General features: G+C 44.6%; 1 protein-coding gene across 1 annotated transcript; it reads left to right on the top strand.

The window, feature by feature from the left end:
- The first annotated feature begins 23,848 nt into the window (after nucleotides 1–23,848).
- LOC138894063 (uncharacterized) lies at nucleotides 23,849–26,308 on the top strand. The gene is made up of 4 exons (XM_070178737.1): nucleotides 23,849–24,011; nucleotides 24,117–24,419; nucleotides 25,732–25,974; nucleotides 26,166–26,308. The coding sequence occupies exons 1-4, from the start codon at nucleotides 23,849–23,851 to the stop codon at nucleotides 26,306–26,308; spliced, it is 852 nt and encodes a 283-aa protein (XP_070034838.1).
- The last annotated feature ends 278 nt before the right edge of the window (nucleotides 26,309–26,586 follow it).

The following is a 26,586-nucleotide window of genomic DNA, read 5'->3' as shown; positions in this document are numbered from 1 at the left end:
ATCGTATCTTATTGCTCTTTGCTAGATTCGGGTCATTTGGAGGCCAGTTCGAGAGGAAAGAGCATTCCGGAGTAGGAGTTCTACACTGTTGAGGTAAGTAACAATTTTAAATCTGGTTTTGAGGGTATGGAACCCGGAGTTTGGTATGATGTAACTGTTTGGAGGTGGAACCCATGCTAGGTGACGGGCGTGTGGGTGTACGCCGTGAGGGATTGAGACTTGGTCCGTCCCGGGAGACTAGAAGTTTTATAGCCTTTCATTGTGTTTATATGCATTCCTCTCTACTAGAACTTGACTGCTTTCATGTTAGAAATCAAGCTTAGGCTATATTCCTGTTCACGGTAGTTATACTCAGACATAGTGATTTATGTACATGTTTACCTCAGTCTCTGTTATTTGTTTTCCCTGATGATATACTATAACACTTTGATTTGGGCTGTGTTTCCGTTCTTTATTGAGAGTTGTGAGACTAAAGAGGTTCATGACTGAGTAAGGCCGAGGACCTGGTTGTGAGGTATTATTATATGGCACGTGAGTTGTTAGTGCGGATCCTTATGTTTATACTATGGCACGTGAGTTGCCCGTGCAACACGTGAGTTGTCTGTGAGGATCCAGATATGATATTATAGCATGTGAGTTGTCCGTGCGGATTAGCGCTTGGGCTGTAGGAGCCTCTCATGAGTCTGAACAACCCCAGTGAGTGCAGATACCTATTGAGAGTGTGTATAGAGGGCTGAGAGTCGAGAGTATGAGCTGTTGAGATGGGTTGAGTGACTGCTTCCTTGAGAGGCTGTACTTGCTTTTATTTATTGTTGCACTTAGTTGTTATTTGTTGTTGTTGTGAAATTTCTGGAAGATTCATATCTGTTTTACCATAGGATTTGAAAGCATGTTCACTTTTTACTGAAAACTTTTAAAATGAACTATACTGTATAGCTAGTCACTGCTTCTCAGTTCTTTATTTATTTCTGTTACTTGTTGAGTTGGTTGTACTCATGCTATACCCTGCACTTTATGTGTAGATCCAGGTGTGTCTGAGCACGGAGATTGTTGAGTCCAGGCCTACTTGAGTTTCGCAGACTGCAAGGTAGCTGCCAGCGTCCGCAGGACCTTGTTAGCCCTTCCATATTTCTTTCCGTTTTGATTCTATATTGAGTTCAACTTTGATTTTTATGAAAACAATTCCTGATATGGAAAGCTTTACTTTACTTTTATATTTAGTTTGGAAGTATTTTTGGGAAGGTCGGCTTACCTAGTACCACCTATAGGCGCCATCACGACGGGTTAGGTTTTGGGTCGTGACAAGTTGGTATCAGAGCTTAGGTTACATAGGTCTCACGAGTCATGAGCGGGTTTAGTAGAGTGTTGCGGATCGGTACGGAGACGTCTGTACTTATCTTCGAGAGGCTGCAGAACCCTTAGGAAAATTTCACATTCTTGGATTCTTGTCGTGAGAATCTGTTTATTCTGGTAATTAAACACATGTTGTTTCATTCTCTCACAAATGGTAAGGACTCGTGCTACCGGTCAGGTGGGCCAGCCACCAGTACTACCATCCAGGGCCGCGAGAGGCCGTGGTAGGGGCAGAGGTGCAGCCCGTACAACAGCTGGGGCAGTACCTGCAGATCCACCAGTTGTCCCAGATTAGGACCGGGTTCCCGTTGTTGATGCACCAGCGCAGGCACCACATGTGCCTATTGTGATTCCAGGCCTCCAGGAGGCCCTAGCTCAGATTCTGACAGCGTGTACTGGCCTTGCTCAGGCGGTCTCTATCTCGACGGCTGCAACCACTTCTCAGGCCGGGGGAGGCACTCAGACTCTCGCCGCTCGCACACTCGAGCAGGTTGTTCAGGGACTCCAGACACTGGAGGCACCACCAGCCCAGCCAGTTGCAGCTGCTCAAGATTATGTGGTTCCTGCTATTCCTGAGGATGATCAGCATAGGTTAGAGAGGTTTGGGAGACTCCAGCCTCCACCTTTCAATGGAATAGAGAGAGAGGATGCCCATGACTTCTTGGACAGGTGTCAGAGGATACTCCATACTGCTGGTATTCTGGAGACTTGTGGGGTCTCTTTCACTACTTTTCAGTTTTCCGGGGCTGCACTCAAATGGTGGGAGACTTACGAGAGGCGTAGGCCTATTAGCGCAGCACCCTTTACTTGGCAGCAATTCTCCGTGGTCATTTTGGAGAAGTTCGTGCCTCAATCCCGCAGAGAGGAGCTACGCAGACAGTTTGAGCTGCTTCGCCAGAATGATATGTCTGTGACGTAGTATGAGATGTGATTCTCGAAGTTGGCCCATCATGCTATCTGGTTGGTTCCCACAGACAGAGAGAGGATTACGAGGTTTACAGATGGTCTCACTTTTCAGCTACGGTTGCTTATGACCAGAGAGAGGGTGTCTGGTTCTACCTTTGATGAGGTTGTCAACATTGCTCGGTAGATTGAGATGGTTCGCGGTCAAGAGAGGGTTGAGAGGGAGGCCAAGAGGCCTCGTGGTCAGGGTGGATTCAGCGGTGCTCCTTTTGGGGGTCAGTTCCAGCACGGTAGAGGTCATCATTTCAGACAGGCTCAGACAGCTCGGCCATTTCACCATGGTGCATCATCTGGCCATGGTTCTCACAGTCATCAGCAGGGCCAGTCATCATTCAGTGCACTACCAGCGCAGAGTTCTCATCATGCCCCGCCCGCTCAGGTATCCTCGATTAGTTCTTTTGGGAATCAGGAGCAGCAGTTTCATCATTGGAGGGGTTGTTTCGAGTGCGGAGATTTTGGTCACATTATGAGAGATTTCCCTAGGCTATTGGGTGGGACTCCACAGCGGAGTACTCGGACGACGGCACCAGCACCAGTTCCTCCACCACCCGTCCAGCCAGCTAGGGTTGTAGCTCAGCTAGCTAGGGGCGGAGCCCAGTCAGCTAGGGGTCACCCGAGAGGGGGAGGCAGATCAGGGGGTGGTCAGGCCCTTTTCTACGCCCTCCCTGCCGGACCAGATGCTATTGCTTCAAATGTTGTGATTACAGGTATTGTCTCAGTTTGTCACAGAGATGCCTCTATATTATTTGACCCTGGTTCCACGTATTCATATGTTTCCTCGTATTTCGCCCATTTTCTAGATATGCCCCATGAGTCTTTAGTTTCATTTGTTCATGTATCTACTCATGTGGGCGATACTATTGTTGTGGACCATGTATATCGGTCATGTGTGGTGACTATTAGGGGTCTGGAGACCCAAGTGGATCTTTTGCTGCTCAGTATGGTTCACTTTGATGTGATATTGGGTATGGATTAGTTATCTCCACGTCATGCTGTTCTAGATTGTCACGCTAAGACCGTGACATTGGTGATGCCGGGATTACCGAGGGTTGAGTGGAGCGGTTCTATAGATTATGTACCTAGTAGGGTGATTTCATATTTGAAGGCTCAACGTATGGTTGAGAAGGGTTGCCTATCTTATTTGGCATTTTTGAGGGATGTTAGTGCAGAGACTCTTGCCATTGATTCTGTTCTGGTGGTATGTGATTTTCCGGATGTGTTTCCTGCAGACGTGTCGGGCATGCCGGCTGACAGGAATATTGACTTCGGTATTGATTTGGTGTCGGGCACTCAGCCCATTTCTATTCCACTGTATTGTATAGCACCGGCGGAATTGAAGGAGTTGAAGGAACAACTTCAGGAACTCCTTGATAAGGGGTTTATTCGGCCTAGTGTGTCACCTTGGGGTGCACCAGTTCTATTTGTAAAGAAGAAGGATGGTTCCATAAGGATGTGACTTGATTACAGGCAGTTGAACAAGGTCACAGTCAAAAACAAGTATCCTTTGCCTCGTATTAATGATTTATTTGACCAACTTCAGGGGGCGAGGGTGTTCTCAAAGATTGATTTGAGGTCCGTTTATCACCAGCTGAAGATTCGGGATTCGGATATTCTTAAGACAAATTTTCAGACCCGTTATGGCCATTATGAGTTTTTGGTGATGTCTTTTGAGCTGAGCAATACCCCAGCAGCGTTCATGCATTTGATGAACAGTGTATTCCAGCCCTATTTGGATTGATTCGTTATTGTATTCATTGATGACATCCTGGTGTACTCTCGTAGTCTGGAGGAGAATGCTCAGCATTTGAGGGTTGTATTGTAGATATTGAGGGAGGAGAAACTTTATGCAAAGTTCTCCAAGTGTGAGTTTTGGCTCGGTTCAGTAGCATTCTTGGGGCACGTGGTGTCCAGTGAGGGTATTCAGGTGGATTCAAAAGATAGAGGTAGTGCAGAGTTGGCCTAGACCGTCCTCAGCCACGAAGATTAGGAGCTTTCTTGGTTTGGCGGGTTATTACCGTCACTTTGTGGAGAGATTTTCATCTATTGCATCGCCCTTGACCAAATTGACCCAAAAGGGTACTCCATTCAGGTGGTCGGATGAGTGTGAGGAGAGCTTTCAGAAGCTCAAGACTGCTTTGACCACATCTCCAGTGTTAATTCTACCATTAGCTTCAGGTTCTTACACTGTGTATTGTGATGCCTCGAGGGTAGGTATTGGATGTGTTCTGATGTAGGAGGGTAGGGTGATTGCCTATGCCTCGCGCCAGTTGAAGACCCATGAGAAGAACTATCATGTCCATGATCTTGAGTTAGCAGCCATTGTTCACACCTTGAAGATTTGGCGTCATTATTTGTATGGGGTTCATTATGAGATCTATACAGATCACCAGAATTTGCAGTATCTGTTGAAGCAGAAGGATCTTAATTTGCGTCAGCGGAGGTGGTTGGAGCTTCTTAAGGACTATGATATCACTATTTTGTACCATCCGGGGAAGGCCAATGTGGTGACTGATGCTTTGAGTCGTCGGGCGGAGAGTTTGGGGAGTTTAGCATATCTCCCAGCAGCAGAGAGACCCTTGGCATTGGATGTTCAGGCCTTAGCGGGCTAGCTTGTCAGATTGGATATTTCGGAGCCGAGTCGGGTTTTGGCTTGTGTGGTCTCCGGGTCATCTCTTTATAACCGTATCAGGGAGCGTCAGTATAATGACCCCCACTTGCTCGTTCTTCAGGGCAGGGTTCAGCGAGGTAATGCCAGAGATGTGACTATTGGTGATGACGGCGTGTTGAGGATGCAGGGCCGGATATGTGTGCCTAATATAGATGGGCTCAGGGAGTTGATTCTTGAGGAGGCCCATAGCTCGCGGTATTCCATCCATCTGGGTGCCGCGAAGATGTACCAGGATTTGAGGCAGCACTATTGGTGGAGGCGGATGAAGAAGGATATAGTTGGGTTTGTGGCTCGATGTCTCAACTGTCAGCAGGTTAAGTATGAACATCAGAGACCGGGTGGCTTGCTTCAGAGGTTAGAGGTCCCAGAGTGGAAGTGGGAGCGGATCACCATGGACTTCATAGTTGGGCTCCCACGGACTTCGAGGAAGTTTGATGCTATTTGTATGATTGTGGATCGGCTGACCAAGTCCACTCACTTCATTCCAGTTGGTACTACTTACACTTCAGAGCGTTGGCTGAGATTTATATACGAGAGGTTGTTCGCCTGCATGGTGTTCCAGTTTCCATCATTTCAAATAGAGGTACCCAAGTTACATCGCAGTTTTGGAGGGCCGTGCAGTGAGAGTTGGGTACTCAGGTTGAGTTGAGCACAACTTTTCACCCTCAGACCAACAGGCAGTCCGAGCGCACTATTCAGATATTGGATGACATGTTGTGCGCTTGTGTCAATGACTCTGGGGGTTCATGGGATCAGTTTCTGCTGCTCGCGGAGTTTGCATATAACAACAGTTACCAGTCGAGTATTCAGATGGCTCCGTAGGAGGCTTTATATGGGAGGACGTGTAGATCTCCTGTAGGATGGTTTGATCCGGGTGAGGCTAGGCTCTTAGGTACAGATGTGGTCCAGGATGCATTAGACAAGACGAAATTGATTCAGGAGCGACTTCATACGGCGCAGTCTAGGCAGAAGAGCTATGCGGACAGAAAGGTCCGTGATGTGTCTTTTATGGTTGGGGAGAAGGTTTTGCTGAAGGTATCACCCATGAAGTGTGTTATGAGGTTTGGGAAGAGGGGCAAGTTGAGCCCCCGGTTCATTGGGCCTTTTGAGGTGCTTCAGAGGATAAGGGAGGTGGCTTATAAGCTTGCCTTGCCACCCAGCTTGTCGAGTGTGCATCCAGTATGTCATGTTTCCATGCTCCGAAAGTTTGTTAGCAATCCGTCCCATGTTTTGGACTTTAGCACGGTTCAGTTGGAGGGTGATAGGACTTATGATGTGGAGCCGGTGGCCATTTTGGAGCGGCAGGTGCGGAAGTTGAGGTCAAAGGACATAGCTTCGGTGAAGGTGCAATGGAGTGGTCAGTTAGTGGAGGAGGCCACCTGGGAGACCGAGAGGGAGATGCGGAGCAGATATTCACACCTATTCGAGACTCAAGGTATGTTTCTAGACCCGTTCGAGGACGAACGATTGTTTAAGAGGGGGAGGATGTAACGACCCGGCCGGTCGTTTCAAGAGTTATAGCCCCATTTCCCCATTTCTGCTTCCTTTTGTGCTTTTAACTATATTATTATATACCGGGTTAGTTGGTTCAGGTCCAGAGTAGTTTCGGAGTGGATTGAGACACTTAGTCTCTAAAGTAGAAGCTTAAGTTGGAAAAGTCAACCGGATGTTGAGCTATGTGTAAACGATCTCAAATTTGGATTCTGATGGTTCATTAGCTTTGTTAGGTAATTTTGGACTTAGGAGTGCATCCGGAATGTAATTTAGAGGTCCTTGGTAGAATTAGGCTTGAATTGGCGAAAGTTGGAAATTTAGCAATTTCGATCGGCAGTGGAAAATTTGATATCGGTGGAGTAGGTTCGTGGTGTCATTTGTGACGTGTGTGTAAAATTTGAGGTCATTCAGACGTGGTTTGGTATGATTCGGCATCGTTTATGGAATTCGGAAGTTTAGAAGTTCTTAGACTTGAATCCGGGGATAATTTGGTGTTTTGATGTTGTTTAGAGTGTTTCGAAGGTTCAGCTAAGTTTGTATGTTGATATATGACTTATTGGTATTTTCGGTAAAGGTCCCGAGGGGCTAGGGGTGATTCCGGGTGGTTAACAGATTGTTTGAAGTTGGAAAATGCAACTGAAGTTGCTGCTACTGGTATTTCCGCACCTGCAGAAGGGGAGCCGCAGGTGCGAGGTCGCATATGCGCATGGGAGTTCGCAGCTGCAGACAGTTTTCAGGTAGGGTGGGTCCACAGGTGCGTAGGAGAGGTCGCATCTTCGAGTTCACAGATGCGGATAGATGCCCGCAGAAGCGGAAGTGAGGAGGTCAGGCAGTGGCCGCAGGTGCGAGGTCTTTTCCGCACCTGCGTGGTCGCAGATGCGGATATGGAGTGCAAGTGCAAAGTTTTGGGATTTAATGATTTTCCGCGGGTGTGGAAGTTTTTGTGCAGATGCGGCACCGCAGGTGTGTATATTTGGCCGCAGGTGCGAAGGACCTGGGCAGAAACTATAAATTGAACACTTCGCGAATTTTTGTCCATTTCCACCATTTTCAAGTCGGTTTTTGGAGCTTTTGGAGTGATATTTGAAGGGGATTCCAGGGTATTCACTGAGGTAAGTTGCTTGAGCTCTATTATCATTAGCTATGGTATTTTTCCGTTAATTTCTCACCTAATTAGTAGGTGTTTTGGAGTGAAATAAGGGGTTAGGTCTAGGGATCTTTGAGAGAGTAATTTGGGGATTTGAGGGACCATATGAGGTTGGATTTTGATGAATTTAGTATGGGTAGACTCGGGAGTGAATGGGATTTTGGGTTTTGTTACTTTTGTTGGATTTAGAGATGTGGGCCTGGGGGCGGGTTTGAGTGAATTTCGGGATTTGGCCTATAATTGGTATTTTCCTTATGGGATTAATTCCTTTAGCTCATGCTGATCGTATCTTATTGCTCGTTGCTAGATTCGGGTCATTTGGAGCCCGGTTCGAGAGAAAAGAGCATTCCAGAGTAGGAGTTCTACACTGTTGAGGTAAGTAACAGTTTTAAATCTGGTTTTGAGGGTATGAAACCCGGAGTTTGGTATGATGTGACTGTTTGGAGGTGGCACCCATTCTAGGTGACGGGCGTGTAGGTGTACGCCGTGAGGAATTGAGACTTGGTCCGTCCCGGGAGACTGTGAAGTCTTATAGCCTTTAATTATGTTTATATGCATTCCTCTCTACTAGAACTTGACTGCTTTCATGTTAGAAATCATGCTTAAGCTATATTCCTGCTCATGGTAGTTATACTCAGTCATAGTGATTCCTGTACATGTTTACCTCAGTCTCTGTTATTTGTTTTCCCTGATGATATACTGTAACACTTTGATTTGGGTCGTGTTCCCTTTCTTTATTGAGAGATGTGAGACTAGAGAGGTTCATGACTGAGTAAGGCCGAAGGCCTGGTTGTGAGGTAGTGTTATATGGCACATGAGTAGTCCTTGCGGATCCTTATGTTTATACTATGGCACGTGAGTTGTCCGTGCAGCACGCGAGTTGTCCGTGCGGATCCAGATATTATATTATAGCAGGTGAATTGTCCGTGCGGATTAGCTCTTGGGCTGTAGGAGCCCCTCATGAGTCTGAACACCCCTAGTGAGCGCAGGTACCTATTGAGAGTGTGTATTGAGGGCTGAGTGCCGAGAGTGTGAGCTGTTGAGATGGGTTGAGTGACTGCTGCCTTGAGAGGTTCACTTAGTTATTATATATTGTTGTTGTGAAATTTCTGGAAGATTCATATATGTTTTATATGAGCACGAACTGATTTGACTTAAACCACAAGATTTGAATGCATGTTCACTCTTTACTGAAAACTTTTAAAATGAACTGTACTGTATAGCTCGTCACTGCTTCTTAGTTCCTTATTTATTTCTGTTACTTGCTGAGTTGGTTATACTCACGCTACACCCTGCACTTCATGTGCACATCCAGGTGTGTCTGAGCACGGAGATTGTTGAGTCCAGGCCTGCTTGAGTTTCGGAGACTGCAAGGTGCCAGCGTTCGCAGGACCTTGTTACTCCTTCCATATTTCTTTTCGTTTTGTACTGATATTTATACATTGACTGTAATAGTTTTAAATACTTAGATGCTCATGACTAGTGACACCCCGATGTTTGGGGCTGGTTTCCGCATTTTGATTCTATATTGAGTTCAACTTTGATTTTTATGAAAACAATCCCTCATATGGAAAGCTTTACTTTACTTTTATATTTAGTTTGGAAGTATTTTTGGGAAGGACAGCTTGCCTAGTACCACCGATAAGCGCCATCATGACGGGTTAGGTTTTGGGTTGTGACAGTAGGCGAGCTCAATTTCGACCGTATACAGATAGTCCCCTCATTTTTTAGAGAGTAAACAACGAGAAATGACATGAGTTCCCGATTCTTACTTCGATATCCCGTGACAGAAATGACAAAATAAACGAAACGTGTTGTCAGTCAAGTCTTAATGGCATTAAATGCATGTCAGTCACCGGTCTTCCATTACTGGATGTGAACTGCCACTGAAGAACTATAAATACCCCCTCATTTGTTCATTCAAACTTTACATTTAAACTTTCTGTCCTCGGTCTTCGAAATTTCAAGATTTTCAAGCAGTTATACTTTGGTTATTTTGAGATCCTTTGTAAGAACCCTTGTTCATTTCCATCTCAAGTCATCAAGTGTACTCCTTTAACTTCCTCTTTTCCTCATTTTCCCTCTATTTTCAAAGAAATGGAAAAGACTTCAAAAACCGTTCCCCAAAAAGAAACTCCTTCTATCTCTTGGCCGGCTACCGAGGCTGAAGGAGTTGTTTCACATACTGTCGTCGATGAACCACTACCGAAACCCCCTTTGAAAATGTTCATCCCTGGAGGATGCTTGGTAACCACTAATTTTAAGATTGAAAAACCTTCCTCCGTACAAGGTCGGTGTGAGGAGGTCTCGAGATACGTATGCTCGATCACCAAAGAAGTCCTCTCTGCGGTCAAAAAGGATTGCAATTGGGTTGGCAAGCACGTGGTGGTTCCTGACCCCGATAAAGCCATCACCACCCATGTCGTGGGATACCAAAGTGTCTAAACTTATCCCTTTACATTGGGAACATTGGATCCGGTCATCATCGACTTCTGCAAAAGATACGAGGTATGCCTCGGTCACATTCACCCTTCATTCTAGAGGAACGTGATCCTTCTCCGATTCTTCGTGAGCAAGATTGATGGATTCTCGTTAACCGTCCTCCGAATCTTCCGGGGAGACTGATAAAGCTCGTGCGCCGGGCCAGCAAAGCCCCATTCTCGTGTATTGATGAAGACCAGGATCGTGGTTGGCAAGGTTATTTTGTCCGAGTGAGGACCTCGGACTTGATCCCAGCTGATCGCATGCCATTACCCGAGAAGTGGAATATATCACGTAAGTAAAATTTTGCTTACAAAATTTTATTTCATTCTTTTTTTCCTTCCTTCTTATCGGTGTTTTGTGGTGGTGCAGCTGCTGCTCGGGTCCCGAATGTAGTCCCTCGACTCAAGGAGTGGGTCGAGAGCATCGTGTTACAAAGGCCGTATTTTGAGCATTTATGGCGCGAACTTTCAAAGGGTTGGTTGGAGGCCCGTTCTCATGGTGAGATTCCTATCCCGTGTAAGTATCATTTGAGTTCCTCTAGTGTCGTTAAGTTTTCACTTGTTTCATCTCCTTTTGTAGGTTTATCCAAGGACGTCACACTGAGGCCTTCATCTGGTGGCGAGAACTTCCCTGCCGAGTCTGTTGTTTCGAGATAGGGTTATGAGAAGAAAAGAAAGAGGGCCCCTAGGGCCCCGAGCTCGGAAAAAAAAACCAAGGCGAAAGTCGGTGCGCAAATCCAAAGAAAGCACGAGCACTCGAGCCAAATCTTCGAATTCCCTCTATCGGTTGAGGGACGACTCTGAAGAAGAACAAGAAGAAGAAGCCTTCAATCTAGTGTCCCGAGTGCCGTCACGACTCGAAGGGAAAGGGGCCTCCGAACCATAGAGAGATGAGGCCGATCTGCCTCAAGTTAGGGAGGCCGACGAGGAGGTCGTGGCTGAAGCTTCTCAAGATGTGGGCAAAGCCACGAAGGAGGCACTCGATGTGATAGATGTCACCGAGTCACCTTCGTTCACTGAGTCCATGTACAATGAGGCTCAAACGGTGAAAGAACGTCCCAATGAGGGGACCCACGGAGCGGACGACCCCTTTCGCGGAGTTTTTGATGGCATGGATTCTACCGCCATGGAGGATGTCACCGGGTTGGGTGACTTCGAGGTTCTGAAGAAGAGTCCGTCTTCGTGAACAAGCGGGCCTTCTCCAAGCCTTAAACTGGTCAACCGATTCCCAGCTCCGAGTGTGGTTCCCGACCGGAAGTGGTCGATCGTCATCCTCCGCTATGGGGGCAAACTACCTTTGGCATTTGGTGACCGAGGAAGACCAAGCTAAGATGAACGAGGTGACACGCCCTTTCTAATCAATGAAGCACAACAGGAGATAAACCGGGTAACTTCAAATATCTCTTGATGACTCCAATTCATACTTAGACTAATTTGTAGATAATCCTAACATTTGTTCTGCAGGCCTTGGTGCTTTATCATGAGACCTTTCCCCGATATCAGTACGAGCTGAACCAACTTAAGGACGAGGTCCGAGGGCTCACTGAGAAGAGAAATACTTACAAACTTCTCAGCGAGCAGCGTGAAGGGGAAGCTAAGAGCCTCCGAGCTGAGCTGGAGGTGGCTCGGAAGGAACATGTCGACCTGGTCGAGCAGGTAAAAATATTTGAGGTTAGTGACGACGAGCTAGACTCGGTAACTAATGGTCGGAATCCGTAGGTGCAATAGAAGATTAATCGGATCGAACAGCTCCGATCTGAGATGGATGCAGTTAAGGCCGAGACCAAAGAATGGAGAGGCAGAATGGATTTCCTGGCCTCAAAAAAGGAGACGGCTTGGGTGCAGCTGACTTCGACTGAGATCCAACTTCGAGCGACAAAGGAAAAGCTAAGGTGCAGGCCAAAAAGGTTGAGGAGCTCCAGTCTCGGCTAAGTGCGGCTCTGATCGAGACAATCTTGCCAAGGAGCTTGAAACGGCCAAGTCGGTGGTCAAGGTGGTTAAAGCCGATGCCGAAGAGATGGTGGCCTAATATAAGGTCGATGCCGAGGCGTCCCAGGATCGAACGAAGAATATCGTCGATCATGCAAAGTGGCAATCCCCAAGGGAGGCCCTCGAGGAGATTCATGCTCGGGGTTTCGACTTGTCGGCCGAAATCGAGAGTGCTAAGGGGCTCGAAGCTGAGGTTAAGAAGTTGGCTTATCCCGAGGATGAATAAGGCTCCAAGGGTTCGAGAGGATCTGAGGGTAGAGGAGACTTCGATGACCCTGGCGATGAGGCAGGCTCCGATGAAGACCAGGTTGTTTAAGTACCTCGTACATTTTCTTTGTTTTTTGTATTTGTGTACTTTTGTACTTTTTTGTCAAGACCATTTGGCCCTTGTAAAGACTATATGTATATATAATACAAGGCTTCTTTTTCCCTTCGACAATTTCTGAGTTTTATTTTCCTTTGCTTTATTCTTTATGTTTGCAAAGAACGAAATTCCTTAGCATGAAATAATCAGCTTATGTTCGGAGGTTCGAACAGGCCTGGCCTTTGACATTTTTTGTTTAAGGCATCGTGGGAGTTCGGTATGACCTGAACGTTTCCCTAAAGTACTTATAATTCTTTAGATTATAGTTTGCCGAGGGTATCCTTTAGAACCGGTTAAGAAATTTTTCAAGGTCTTCTTTTTTTGTTACGGGTCTCGGATGTCTCCGATCCATTTTAGTATGGTCGTAGCCTTTTTAGTTCGGGTGTTTCCCAATGGGCTTATCATCCCGAATTATCCGGACTTGCTTAAGATAACAGTCTCCGAGTGGGGATGACCGTAGCCTTTTAGGTTCGGGTGCTGCCTACTAGGTCTTGCGCCCCCGGGTTTCGATAGCCCGGGTCGTCCGAGCTTGTCTTTGTACGACAGTCCCCAAGTGAGATCGATCCTTTGAACCTAGATAAAGGCGGCCCTTAGGCTCGAGATCTTTAGGGGATCGAATGTAGGAAATTCCTTAAGAGAAAAAGATTTTTAAGGGACAAGATATTTCTCTGCAAGGTAGAAACTTCCTTTTTTTCTGTGCGTAATATATATGATTACACATACATACAAGCTTTATGTCAGGGCTCGAGCAGTCTATGTGGATATGGTTCATTCGACTGTCTGTCCCTTACAGTAAATCTTATCGATCGAGCCGAGACTATTCGGTCACAAAGTTTCTTTCCTTGCTAAAGTCATTGTCCGAGGGTGATGCCCCCAGTGTTCGAGGCTGATCGTAGAGAGGCCTCGAATGTTGTTGTCGTGATCTTTGATGCCAGTTCATAACCAACCTCAAATTCTAAGTTAGCACGATTTACTGTTGCCTCGTTAAAATCCTTGCCAAAAAACCCATTTGGGACAAAACCGGTTCAAGGGAAAAAGAGTGCAACGCGTGCTTTCAGGCCTAACAATTGTGTCGTTCCTTTGACGGTCGCCTGAAAGTGATAGTTCAAAATGCAAATAAGTAAAAGGAATGAATGGGGTCGTACCTAAGCAATAATATCGCTTCAAGTGAGCTATGTTCCAGTTGTTCGGTAGTTTCTCACCGTTCATTGTTCCGAGTTTGTACGATCCCTTTCCGGTGATCTCGATAATTTTATAAGGACCTTCCCAGTTCGGTCCCAACTTCCCTTCGTTCGGGTTCCGGGTACTTAACGTGAGCTTCCTTAATACTAAGTTCCCGACATTGAAGTGTCGAAGGTTGGCCCTTTGATTATAATACCTCTCGATTCGCTGCTTTTGGGCGTCCAATCGGACAAGGGAGGCTTCACGCCTTTCATCTAATAGCTCCAGGCTTGTATTCATGGCCTCATCGTTCGATTCCTTAGTTGCATATCGAAACCTGAACTTAGTTCTCCGACTTCGACCGGTATTAAAGCTTCGGCGCCGTAAACCAGTGAGAATAGGGTGGCCCCAGTACTGGACTTCGAGGTCGTACGGTATGCCCAAAGGACTTCGGGAAGGATTTCCTTCAATTTTCCTTTGGTGTCAATTAACCTTCTTTTGTGGTTTTGGAGTATGGTTTTGTTGGTCGACTCTGCTTGTCCGCTCCCACTGGGGTGGTAGGGTATTGATAGGATTTTTTTGATCTTATGGTCTTCGAAAAACTTTCTTACTTTGCTGCCGATGAATTGTTTCCCGTTGTCACACACGATCTCGGCCAGCATTCCAAACCGGCATATGATATTGTCCCAGATGAAATCGATGACTTCCTTTTCCCTGACCATCTCGTATGCCTGTACTTCCACCCACTTAGAAAAATAGTCAGTCATAAACAATATAAATTGAGCCTTACCGGGTGCCCACGGAAGGGGGCCAACGATGTCCATTCCCCACTTCATGAACGGTCATGGTGACAAAATCGAATGCAGTAGCTCCCCAGGTTGATGAATCATCGGAACATGTCTTTGACATTCATCACATTTTCGTACCAACTCCTTCGCGTCCTTTTCGAACCAATGATTCGGCGCCTGAATGATTTCTACAGGTGCCTTCGTGAATTTCCCTCAAATTGTACTCGGTATCTCCTGGTCCTAGACATATCGCGAGTAGGCCATCGAATGTTCTGCTGAACAGGGTTCCATCTTCGGACAAGCTAAATCGGGCTACCTTCGTACGTAGGGCCCTCGATTCTTTCGAATCTGAGGGTAGTTTTTTGGTCTTCAGATATTCTATATATTTATTTCTCTAGTCCAAAGTCAGGCTCGTTGAGTTTATCTTAGCGTGGCCTTCTTCCACTACTGATCTCATGAGTTGTACGACCGCCCCCGAGTTGAACTCATCGTCCTCGACTGCCGACCCCAGGTTAGCAAGGGCATCGGCCTCACTATTTTGATCCCGAGGTATGTGTTGTAGATTCTACTCCTTGAATCGATGTAATGTTACCTACAACTTATCCAGGTACCTTTGCATTCGTTTTTATCTGACCTTGAACATCCCATTAACTTGGTTCACCACGAGGAGGGAGTCTCACTTAGCTTCGATCACCTCTGCCCCCAAGCTTTTAGCTAGTTCGAGACCTGCAATCATGGCCTCGTATTCGGCCTCATTGTTAGTCAATTTCACAGTCCTAATAGATTGTCTAACTACATTGCCCGTTGGTGGCTTCATTATGATGCCAAGTCTGGACCCTTTTGCATTCGAGGCGCCGTCTGTAAAGAGGGTCCAGATCCGCTAGGACATCCTCGAGTTCACCAACAACTCTCTTTCGACCTCGGTTATTAGGGCCGGCGTAAAGTCGGCCATGAAGTCCGCCAATATTTGAGATTTAATAGCGGTCCGGGGTCGATATTCAATATCGTACTCGCTGATCTCCACGGTCCATTTGGCCAATCGTCTCGAGAGCTCGGGTTTATGCATTATATTTTGCAATGGGTAAGTAGTCACAACACATATAGGATGACATTGAAAATATGGTTTCAGCTTCCTAGAGGTGCTTAGCATAGCGAGCGCCAATTTTTCTAGGTGAGGGTACCTAGTTTCGGCCTCACCTAAAGTCCTGCTAACATAGTAAATTGGAAATTGCGTACCTTACTCTTCTCGGACCAGGACTCCGCTTACCGCTATCTTCGATAAAACCAAGTATAGGTATAGTTTTTCGTCTATCTTCAGCATGTGAAGCAGCGGGGGGCTCGATAGATACCGCTTGATTTCCTCCAAGGCCCGTTGGCACTCCGGGGTTCACTAGAAGTTATTCTTCTTCTTCAATAAGGAGAAGAATCGGTGGCTCTTATCAGAGGACCTCGAGATGAATCACCTAGGGCGGCTATGCATCTGGTTAATCTTTGCATGGCCTTCACGTTGTCCATAACCCTGATATATTCGATGGCTTTGATCTTGTCGGGGTTGATCTCGATTCCCCGGTTGGATACCATGAATCTGAGGAATTTACCTGCTCTAACTCCAAATGAACACTTCTCCGGGTTCAGCTTCATATTGTATTTCTTCAATAGGCTGAAGGTTTCCTGCAAATATTTCAAATGGTCCTCTGCTCGTAGGGACTTGACCAACATATCATCAACATAAACCTCCATTGATTTTCCTATTTGTTCCTCGAACATCCGGTTTACTAGGCGTTGGTAAGTGGCACCGGTATTTTTTAATTCGAATGGCATCACGTTATAGCGGTATGTGTCGTACTTAGTGATGAAGGAGGTTTTTTCCTTATCGCCCGGGTTCATCCGTATTTGTTTGTACCTGGAGTAGGCATCAAGAAAACTGAGGATCTCGAGGCCGTCCATGACATCGATCATGCGATCGATGTTGAGCAAAAGGAAGGAGTCTTTGGGACATGCCTTATTCAAATCCTTGTAGTCTACACACATTCTTAATTTTTTCCCTTTTTTAGAGACTACCACTACGTTTGCTAACCAATCCGGGTATTTAACCTCCCAAATGGACCCTATTTTTAGGAGTTTAGATACCTCATCCTTGATGAAAGCTTGTTTGACCTCGGACTAGGGTATCCTCTTCTGCTTGACCGGGTGGAACTTCGGGTCCAAGCTTAGCTTGTGAGTGGTTAACTCCGGCGGGATCCCTGTAATATCAAGGTGGGACCAAGCGAAACAATCTTCGTTAGCTATAAGAAATTGAATGAGTTTTTTCCTAAGCTCGGGGCTTAACCCCGTGCCCAGGTATACCTTTTGATTGGGCAAGTGTGAGGTTAGTATGACTCATTCTAGTTCCTCGACCATTGATTTTATAGCGTCAGAATCATCGGGGGACATGAAAGATCTGGGAACTCTTAGTCGTCGTCCTCGTCTACTCTTTGTTCCTCCGATTCTGTCGAGGCTGGTATCGGTGATTGCTATTTGGCCCCATCTTTGACCATCCAATTTGAATCCTCCAATGTCAAGAGTGTGGATTCCGGGATCACCTCATCGACCGCGAACATCTCCTTGGCGGCCGGTTGTTCCCCATAAATTGTTTGGACTCCTCCGGGTGTTGGGAATTTCAGCACCTGGTGCAGTGTCGAGGGTACTGCTCTCATGTTTTGAATCCATGGCCTCCCAAACAAAGTGTTGTATCTCACTGGCTTCCTACACGGTTCCAACGACGTTCACCGGTAATGTTATTTCTCCTTTAGTGGTCTCGCTTGCCATGTTGAACCCGTTCAGGACTCGAACCGCAAGTACGATCTGATCTTGTAGGCCGAGTTGTTCTACGATCCTTGATATGATGATGTTGGTTGAGGTACCTGGATCAATTAACACACACTTAATTCGAGATTTATTTACGAGTACCGATATTACCAGTGCGTCGTTGTGGGGTTGCACGATCCCCTCACCGTCTTCGTCATTGAAAGACAAGGTTCCTTCTTGTACATAATCGCGAGTCCATTTTTCCCTTGTGATGGATACTTTGGTGTGTTTCAGCATCGGACCATGGGGAATGTCGACTCCACCGATGATTATCTTAATGATGTGCTGAGGCTCTTCCTGCTTGGTCTGCTTATGAGGATCCCTGTTCCTAAAGTGGTCCTTGGCCCGATCACTCGGAAACTCTCAGAGATGCCCGTTGTTGAACAGCCAGGCCACCTTTTCTCTTAATTGTCGGCAGTCTTCCGTTTTGTGGCCATGAGTGCCATGATATTTGCACATTAGGTTGGGATCCCTTTGGGATGGATCGGACTGTAAAGGTCTAGGCCATTTGTTATCTTTGATGCATCCGATGGCAGATACAATAGCGGCAGCATCGACGTTGAAGTTGTACTCCGATAATCTCGGTGCTTCTTTAGGCCCGACGGACTTGTCGAAGATGTTTTTGCTCATGAGTCCCCAGTTTCTCTAACCTCGATCACTTCTCCTTTCATTTCTCATATAGTTCCGCCCGGACCCACTACTTCTTCTATCTCCATTGTACGGCTGATACCGATCCTTGTTTGATCTCAGTTCACGATCGATGTCTCTCTTGGCTCTGTCGAGGGTTCTGATGGGATACACGGACCCGGAAATGGTCCCAAGCTGATCATCTTCGATTCTGATTTTCGATTGATACCGATTATGGACATCGGCCCAAGTGACAACTGGATATTCCACCAAGTTTTGTTTCAACTGTTGTGAAGCCAATGAGCTCCAAACGTTGAGTCCTTGGGTGAAAGCCTGAATGGCCCAATCATCAGCGACCGGTGGCAGGTCCATCCGTTCCATTTGAAACCGGGACACGAACTCTCTGAGCAACTCATTATCCTTCTGTTTTACTTTGAAAAGGTCTGACTTACTGGTCTCGACCTTGATATCCGGGGCGTGTGCTTTCAAGAAAGAATCTACAAGCATAGTAAATGAGTAAATAGAATTAGGAGGTAAGTTGTGATACCATATCATAGCTCCTTTTAACAGGGTCTCTCCGAACCTTTTCAAAAAGACAGATTCGATCTCATCATCCTCCAAGTCATTCCATTTGATGGCACACGTGTAGGAGGTAACATACTCGTTTGGGTCGGTCGTTCTGTTGTACTTAGAGATCTCGGGCAGGCGGAACTTCTTAGGGATCGGCTTTGGAGCCGTGCTCGGAGGAAAAGGTTTTTGCATGAACTTCTTAGAATCTAGGCCTTTCAATATCGGCGGTGCGCCCGGGATTTGGTCGACCCTGGAATTGTAGGTTTCTACCTTTTTGTCATTAGCTTCGATTTTTTTCTCCCCTGATTCTACCCGTTTTGTCAGTTCCTCGAGCATCTTTATGATCTCGGGGTTAGTCCCCGATTCATTTTCATTCGACCTCTCTGTGACCGGTTCATCTCTGTGGGTGACTTCCCGGGACGGATCAGGTTCAATTCTACTGGGTGCACGACTTCGGTTCTGTAACTAAGCTATCGCCGCTTGTTGAGCCTGTAACATTTCAAAAATCATCCGTAAATTAATCCCGTCTCATCCAATGTTTTGTGTATTTTGAGCTGCTGATCAGGCTCCACCACGGACGCTATTCTAGGGATCGGTAGGCAGATTTGTGTTGATAGCCACATGCGAGTTAGCGTCAATCGGGTCCGCGACCGGAATTATAATGGGATAAATGGGCGATACCTCGTCACTGGGCACTATGTTGTTATTTTAGCCGTGATGGCCGGACTCAGTGTCAACGTGTAGTGGTGCTGACTAAGAGTTTGACAGTTTGAGCTTTAACCTGAAATTAGAGACATTTCAAAGAACAAGTGTAAAGTAGTGAGTGTTATGGATATTTGTATCAAATAACCACTATTATCCATAGCCACACGGTGAGTGCCAAACTGTTTACCCTCAAAATCGGATAACAATTGAATTTGTAAGTGGTTTTAAGGATATACGGATTAACTTGATACAAAGTGATAAATAAATTATAATTAAAATAAATAACGATAAAGTAAATGCAAATCACACGAATTGGACAATTTCAGCCTTGGAAGGTTAGCCACTCTCAAGCCGAATGCACTTCGATCGGTATCAAGACTTAGAAGAATAAGAGCTTAAAGAGAATAATAATAATGTGTTGCTTTGAAATGCGTGTTACAATGTGTTAAATGAATTATTAGATCCCATTTATATAGTAGAGGAGTCCTACTTTAGGTACAACTCTATAAAAGGTAACAAAATCTCTTGATTTGCCGATTGTCAGTTCCTCATTGATACGTGCCGAGATTTTCGCCGTAATATCCGACCGGTCATGAATATTTTGGTATTCTGTTATGCTAACAATGTTTCTTCGAACTCGTTCGGGGCTGGGATCGATTCCGGGATCACGGCCCCGATACTCTCGAAGGCAGGTGCTCCAACCCCGGGTTTTAGCCCAGTGGGCCTTGGGGTCGATCTTCAGTTCTTTATTGCCATGTTCCGAACTTGACCTAATATGTTGTAGGCGAGCTCGATTTCTAGCATATACAAGTATATTATAACATATTATAATAGATAATTTGCCTTATCTTTTCTTCCGGTTACGGATCATACTTTTTCTTCTTTTTATGGGGAGTTAGTTATAGTTATTATCTATGTAATGTGAGTGTATAAAATTCTTTTACACTGTGAGTTTGTAAATTTTAAACTCTACATTGAAAGAGATTTAAGTAAGTGTTAACTTCTAGATACTAAGTAAAATAATTATTTTCACTGTATTTCGAGTACTATACCCAAAAGATAACTATAGATAAATACTAATTAATGGAGCTAAATTAGGATAGAATATTCACCAAATCAGTATCTTTTATTCTTGATTTCATTACTGTATATTTCTGATTCTTACAGCTTTGATTTTTGATATGATTCATTTATTTTTATTGATATTGTGGGATTCCTTCCCACACAATTCACTTGTATTTAAAGAGTACATTATCAATGATACACAACAAGCCTTTTTCCCTTTACTCTGCTCCTTTATGGTATCAAGGCAATAAATACTAAAATGAGTATAGATGTTATATCCCGCATTTCGTACGTAAAAGTTTCGTCATAAGTTAATCGACGTAGACTCGGGGATGAGGTTGTCTTGAGGTTATACACATTTATGCTACTTATAACAAGCGATAAGTAAGTACCGTGAAGGATAAAGGATAAACGAATCAAAGAAAATGAGTTTCGTTGAAGGTTGTCAATTTGGGATAAAATACGGTTCGAGCGATAATACCCGATATTTATGGACTAGTGCCATACAAGGTACTACATGATCATGATAGTAAGATGTACAAGGTATGTTAAAAGTAAGTAGTATTTTAAGTAAGTTGAGATAATTCTTAATTATATGGGAAATTGGTTAATTATTGGGTAACGGAATATGACCTAATTAATTAATGAATTATGGATAAAGATTAAAACTACCCCACCCCCACGTGGGAACAAGCCACTACCAAACCATATGACTCTTAGTCATTATGGGTTAGGTGGCAATCAATTCAACATAGGGCCTTTTAATTCAAAGATAGATATGTATCTTTCAACAATTTAAAGAATAGTAAAGATTCTAATTATGGTGCAATCTGAAACTACGTCTCTTTCAACAATTTAAAGAATAGCAAAGACTCCAGTTCAAACAGATATTTCAACACGTAAGGTTATCAAATTCATTTGTTGCAAGGAATTATACAGAAAGGAAAGACAAGGAATGAAGGTGAGGGAATTTTTGAAGTTCATATGAGACTTCATAGCGACGGCAGTTCTTAAATTTGTAAGAAATTCATACGAAATTACACTGCATAATAACAGCGGAATTTAGCAATTCTAAGGGAGTATGTTGCAATCCGTCTCAAGAATATCATACGAATGTTTCCCTACTGCAGGTATGTTAAGGCTATTCCTTCTTTCTTTTTGGAATGATCCAAATAATACAAATGAAACGAGCAAAATACGCAACTTTCATAAATGACTCTATTCGTAGAAATACTAGGGGTGTCTATATTCTTGATTCCCCATGTAAATTATTATTATATCTTCTGTTCATGGGTCTCAGAAAAATATGTATTTGATAAAGTTTTTCCGAAAGGCATATTGATTTTTATGACATTCCGAGAAATCTTATTAACGTATTTCTTATGCATTTCATGCATTTATATATGTACATTGACCCATGACCAAATGGCATTATATACACGTATATATGTATATTATATGTATATGGGATATGGAAAAAGTTTACGGCGTTATATACGCACCGCCACCTGATCAGCTGGTATACGTTGATGATGTTGCCCATAGTGGCCGAGATGATATGATGGGATTCCCTCAGAGGCTTTATGATATTAAGTACACTTATACCTATGCATGACACGACATTTACACGCACGTGCATGACATTATAAATGTTTCAGAATTTATAAAGTTATTTAGACTTACAAACGGAATTCTTTATTCCATGTTTTATTTATGTCTTTTATGTACTGATTTTTATGCCTTACATACTCAGTACATTATTCGTATTGACTCCCTATTTCTCGGGGCCTGCGTTTCATGCGCGCAGGTGCAGGTGCAGGTAGACAAGCTGACGGTCCCCCTTCTTAGGATCCTTGATCAGCGAGAGTTGGCGCGCTCTATTTGATCCGGAGCTGCTTTTGATTTTGGTATGATATGCTTGTATACATATATGGGTATGGCATGGCCCAATACCGTCCTTGTACAGTTGTATATTCTATTAGAGGTCTATAGACAGTTATGTACAGTTGGATAGTATGTGGCCTTGTCGGCTTCCATTTTTAGGTATATAGTTGTCTATAGCAGCCTTGTCGGCTCGCCCTATGTATTATGCACGTATATGTACATATGTCTTTTGGGAAGATTTCCCTTATGTATGTTATTCTCGTAATTCAGTAGATGTTATTCATGTTCATATATTAGTCGCATGCTCAGGGGTGTTTGACAGGTAGGACTCGGGCACCCTTCACGGCCCATCGGTTTGGGTCGTGACAAAAGTGGTATCAGAGAAGTTCTGTCCTAGGGTTGTCTACAGACCGTGTCTAGTAGAGTCTTGTTTGTGGATGTGTTGTGCACCACACTTATATACAGGAGGCTACAGGACATGTAGAATGTTATCCTCTCTTCTTATCTTAGATCGTGCGATATAAGAATTCATGTTCCTAACGATATATTACATTTTCAGCAATGCCTCCAAAGACTACAGCTGCCCAGAAGGGAAAGTTCGTGGCTGGTGAGACTACTAGTCGAGCGCCATGAGTTACCAGGGCTCGGGGAGAGTCTCATAGTGAGATTCCATCTCAGACTTCACATACCCCGCCCCCTTCGGAAGGGCTCCAAGGGGCACCAGCTCCAGCACCCGCCCCTGTACGTTCATCCCCTCACCCAGATGCACCAGGTCAGGAGATGAGAGATGTTATTCAGCTGTTAACTCGATTAGTAGCCGCACAGGCTCGGCGTCACGAAGTAGGTATTGGTCATGCATATAGGTATGTCAGTGCGAGGGTTCGTGATTTCATTAATTTAGACCCTCTGGTATTCACTGGGGCAGATTCAAATGAGGGCCCTCGGGTATTTATTGATAGAATGCAGAGGACTTTGAGGGTAATGAAGGCCACTGCGACTGAGTCAGTTGAGCTAGCATCCTATAGACTCCAAGACGTTGCAGTAAATTGGTACGAGTCTTGGGAATTGTCCAGAGGTGAGGATTCCCCTCCAGCTGTATGGCAGGAGTTTACAGAAGCTTTTCTTCGACATTATCTGCCACCAGAGCTTAGACGGGCCAGAGTTGATAGGTTCTTGACCCTTCGGCAGGGTAACATGAGTGTTCGAGAGTACAGTCTTCAGTTTGATTTGTTGGCTAGGTATGCTCCCACTATTATATCTAAGATGGAGGATCGGGTTCACCGGTTTGTGATGGGGTTAGAGCCGCACTTGCTTAACGATTGTATGTCAATCTCACTTCAGTCACACATGGATATTTCTCGTATTCAGGCATACGCTCAGGGTGTAGAGGAGCATAAGCAGAAGCAAAGGGCTGATCGTGAACATGATAGAGCCTAGAATAAGAGAGCGAGGTCTTCGGGTCCTTCTGGTGAGTTTTGAGGTGGTCAGAGACAACAATACCCTAGGTATCCAGCCCAGCCATCAGCTAGCGCACCCCCTCAGTTTGCCGGTAAGAGATTTGATCGTTCCACACATCCAGGGCCTGGTCAGAATTCTAGGGCCTCAAGTTCTCAGTATAGGGGTGAGTCAATTCAGATGAGGCCGCCCTTGCTACGATGTGCTCAGTGTGGTAAGAAGCAATTCGGGCAGTGCCGTAGGAGGTTGGGTGTTTGTTATACTTGTGGTTATCTGGGCCACGTTATGAGGGATTGTCCGACGAGAGGTGATGCAAGCATAGCTCAGCCAGTGGGATGTGTAACTAGTTCGTCATCATCAGTACGCCCCTCTAGGCAAGGTTCACAAGAACCAATGAGTTGTGGTGGAGGCAGAGGTGGAGCATCTAGCTCGAGCGGTCCTCAGAACCGTATTTATGCGTTGGCAGGATGACAGGATCAGGAGTCATCGCCTAATGTTGTTACAGGTATATTATCAGTCTCCTTATATGATGTATATGCATTGATTGACCCAGGTTCCACCTTATCATATGTTACTCCATTAGTTGCTAGTAAGTTTGGAATAAAACTTGAATTTGTTAAACATTTTGAGGTGTCTACACCTGTTGGGGACTCAGTGATAGCTAAGCGAGTATATAGAGGTTGTATATTAGTAGTTCATAGTCGATCTACTGTAGCGGACCTAATCGAGTTAGATATGGTAGAATTTGATGTTATAATGGGTATGGACTGGTTGGCTTCTTGTCATGCCAATGTTGATTGTAGATCAAAGATGGTCCGATTCCAATTTCCATGGGAGCCTGTTTTAGAATGGAAAGGTAATATGGCATCGCCGAGAGGTAAATTTATTTCCTATCTCAAGGCAAGGAAGATGATCAGAAAGGGCTATATTTATCACTTAGTTCAGGTTCGGGATATGGAAGTAGAGTCACCAACCATTCATTCTATCCCTGTGGTTAATGAGTTTCCCGATGAACTTCCGGGTCTTCTGCCAGAGCGAGAAATTGAGTTTGCTATTGACCTACTACCAGATACTCATCCAATATCTATTCCTCCCTATAGAATGGCCCCCGCAGAGCTGAAAGAGTTAAAGGAACAACTAAAGGACTTGCTTGAAAAAGGCTTTATCAGACCTAGTACATCACTGTGGGGAGCACCGGTGTTATTTGTGAGGAAGAAAGATTGTTTCTTACGGATGTGTATTGATTATAGACAGTTGAATAAAGTGACAATCAAGAATAAGTACCCGCTCCCGAGGATTAATAATTTATTTGATCAGTTGGAAGGTGCCAAATGTTTCTCAAAGATAGACTTGTGGTCCAGGTACCATCAGGTAAGTGTTAAGGAGAAAGATATTCCGAATACAACATTCATGACCAGATACCGGCACTTTGAGTTTCGTGTTATTTCGTTCGATTTGACCAATGCCCCAGCAGTATTCATGGACTTGATGAACCGTGTGTTCAGACCCTTTTTAGATCTGTTTGTAATTGTATTTATTGATGATATATTGGTATATTCTCGTTCAGAGGGTGAGCATGTAGATCATTTGTGTACTGTGCTCAGAGTTCTACAAAAAGAGAAGTTGTATGCAAAATTCTCTAAATGTGAATTCTGGTTGAACTCTGTAGCTTTCCTTGGGCATATAATTTCGGGTGAAGGTAACTGGGTTGATACATAAAATGATTGAAGCAGTAAAGACTTGGCCTAAAGCTACGACACCAATGGAGGTTCGTAGCTTTCTTGTTTTGGAAGGTTATTACAGGAGATTTGTAGAGGAATTTTCTTCCCTTTCAGCACCTCTAACAAAGTTGACTCATAAGGGAGTGAAGTTTTAATGGAATGATGCTTGCGAACAGAGTTTTCAGGCATTGAAGGACAGATTAACTTCAGCACCGGTTCTAACGCTCCCGGAAGGGACCAATAGTTATGTTATCTATTGTGACGCTTCGAGCGTTGGATTGGGTTGTGTACTAATGCTGCATGGTAAGATTGTAGCTTATGCTTCTAGACAACTAATAAAGCACAAGAAGAATTACCTGACTCACGATTTAGAGTTAGCTACAGTGATTCATGCACTAAAAATGTGGAGGCACTATTTATATGGCATTCATGTTGATATCTATACAGATCATAAGAGCCTCGAGTATATCTTCAAGCAAAAGGAATTTAATTTACATCAAAGGAGATGGTTGGAGCTACTTAAAGATTATGACGTTGATATTTTATACCATCCGGGAAAGGCGAACATGGTAGCCGACGCCCTTAGCCGTAGATCTATGGGTAGCCTATCATATTTACTATCAGAGAAGAGGGGAATAGCCCATGAGATTCATCAGTTAGCTAGTCTTGGAGTTCGATTACTGGACTCAGGTGATTTGGAATTACTATTCAGGATACAGCAACATCCTCTTTAGTAACTGAAGTGAAGGAACGCCAGTACGAGGATCCTGTGTTAGTTCATTATAGGGATACCACCCCTCAGAAAGAGAAGACACTATTTGAGATTACAGAAGATGGGGTCCTCAGATATCGAGGACGATTATGTGTCCCTAATATTGTAGGGCTGCGTCGGCAGGTTATGGGAGAAACTCATTATTCTCATTATTCTATCCATCCAGGAGCAACAAAGATGTATCATGATATCAGGGAAGTATATTGGTGGGATGGAATGAAAAAGGATATAGCGGAGTTTGTTACTCAGTGACCTAACTGTCAGCAGGTTAAGATTAAGTATCAAAAGCCCGGTAGATTATTGAAGGCTATGGAGATTCCGACTTGGAAATGGGAAGTAATTAATATGGATTTAATCGTTGGCTTACCTCGTACACAGCGTAAGTTCGACTCTATATGGGTGATTGTTGATATGCTTACAAAATCAACCCATTTTTTGCCCTTTAGGACTACATATTCCACAGAAGATTATGCAAGGCTTTATATTATGGAGATAGTACGACTGCATGGTGTCCCTGTATCTATTATCTC

The sequence above is a fragment of the Nicotiana tomentosiformis genome, chromosome 6 (genome assembly GCF_000390325.3).
Source record: "Nicotiana tomentosiformis chromosome 6, ASM39032v3, whole genome shotgun sequence".
Taxonomy (NCBI): Eukaryota; Viridiplantae; Streptophyta; class Magnoliopsida; order Solanales; family Solanaceae; genus Nicotiana; species Nicotiana tomentosiformis.
Note: the sequence above shows the minus strand (reverse complement) of the source record. Positions and strands in the feature narration are given on the sequence as shown.

Excerpts from the sequence above, each read along its gene's own strand:
- LOC138894063 (XM_070178737.1), top strand. The coding sequence starts at position 23,849 with ATGAGGGATTGTCCGACGAGAGGTGATGCAAGCATAGCTCAGCCAGTG. Across the intron at positions 24,420-25,731 it reads GCCTGTTTTAGAATGGAAAG|ATCATAAGAGCCTCGAGTAT; the intron begins GTAATATGGCAT and ends ATATCTATACAG. Across the intron at positions 25,975-26,165 it reads AGTTCGATTACTGGACTCAG|GGCTGCGTCGGCAGGTTATG; the intron begins GTGATTTGGAAT and ends CTAATATTGTAG.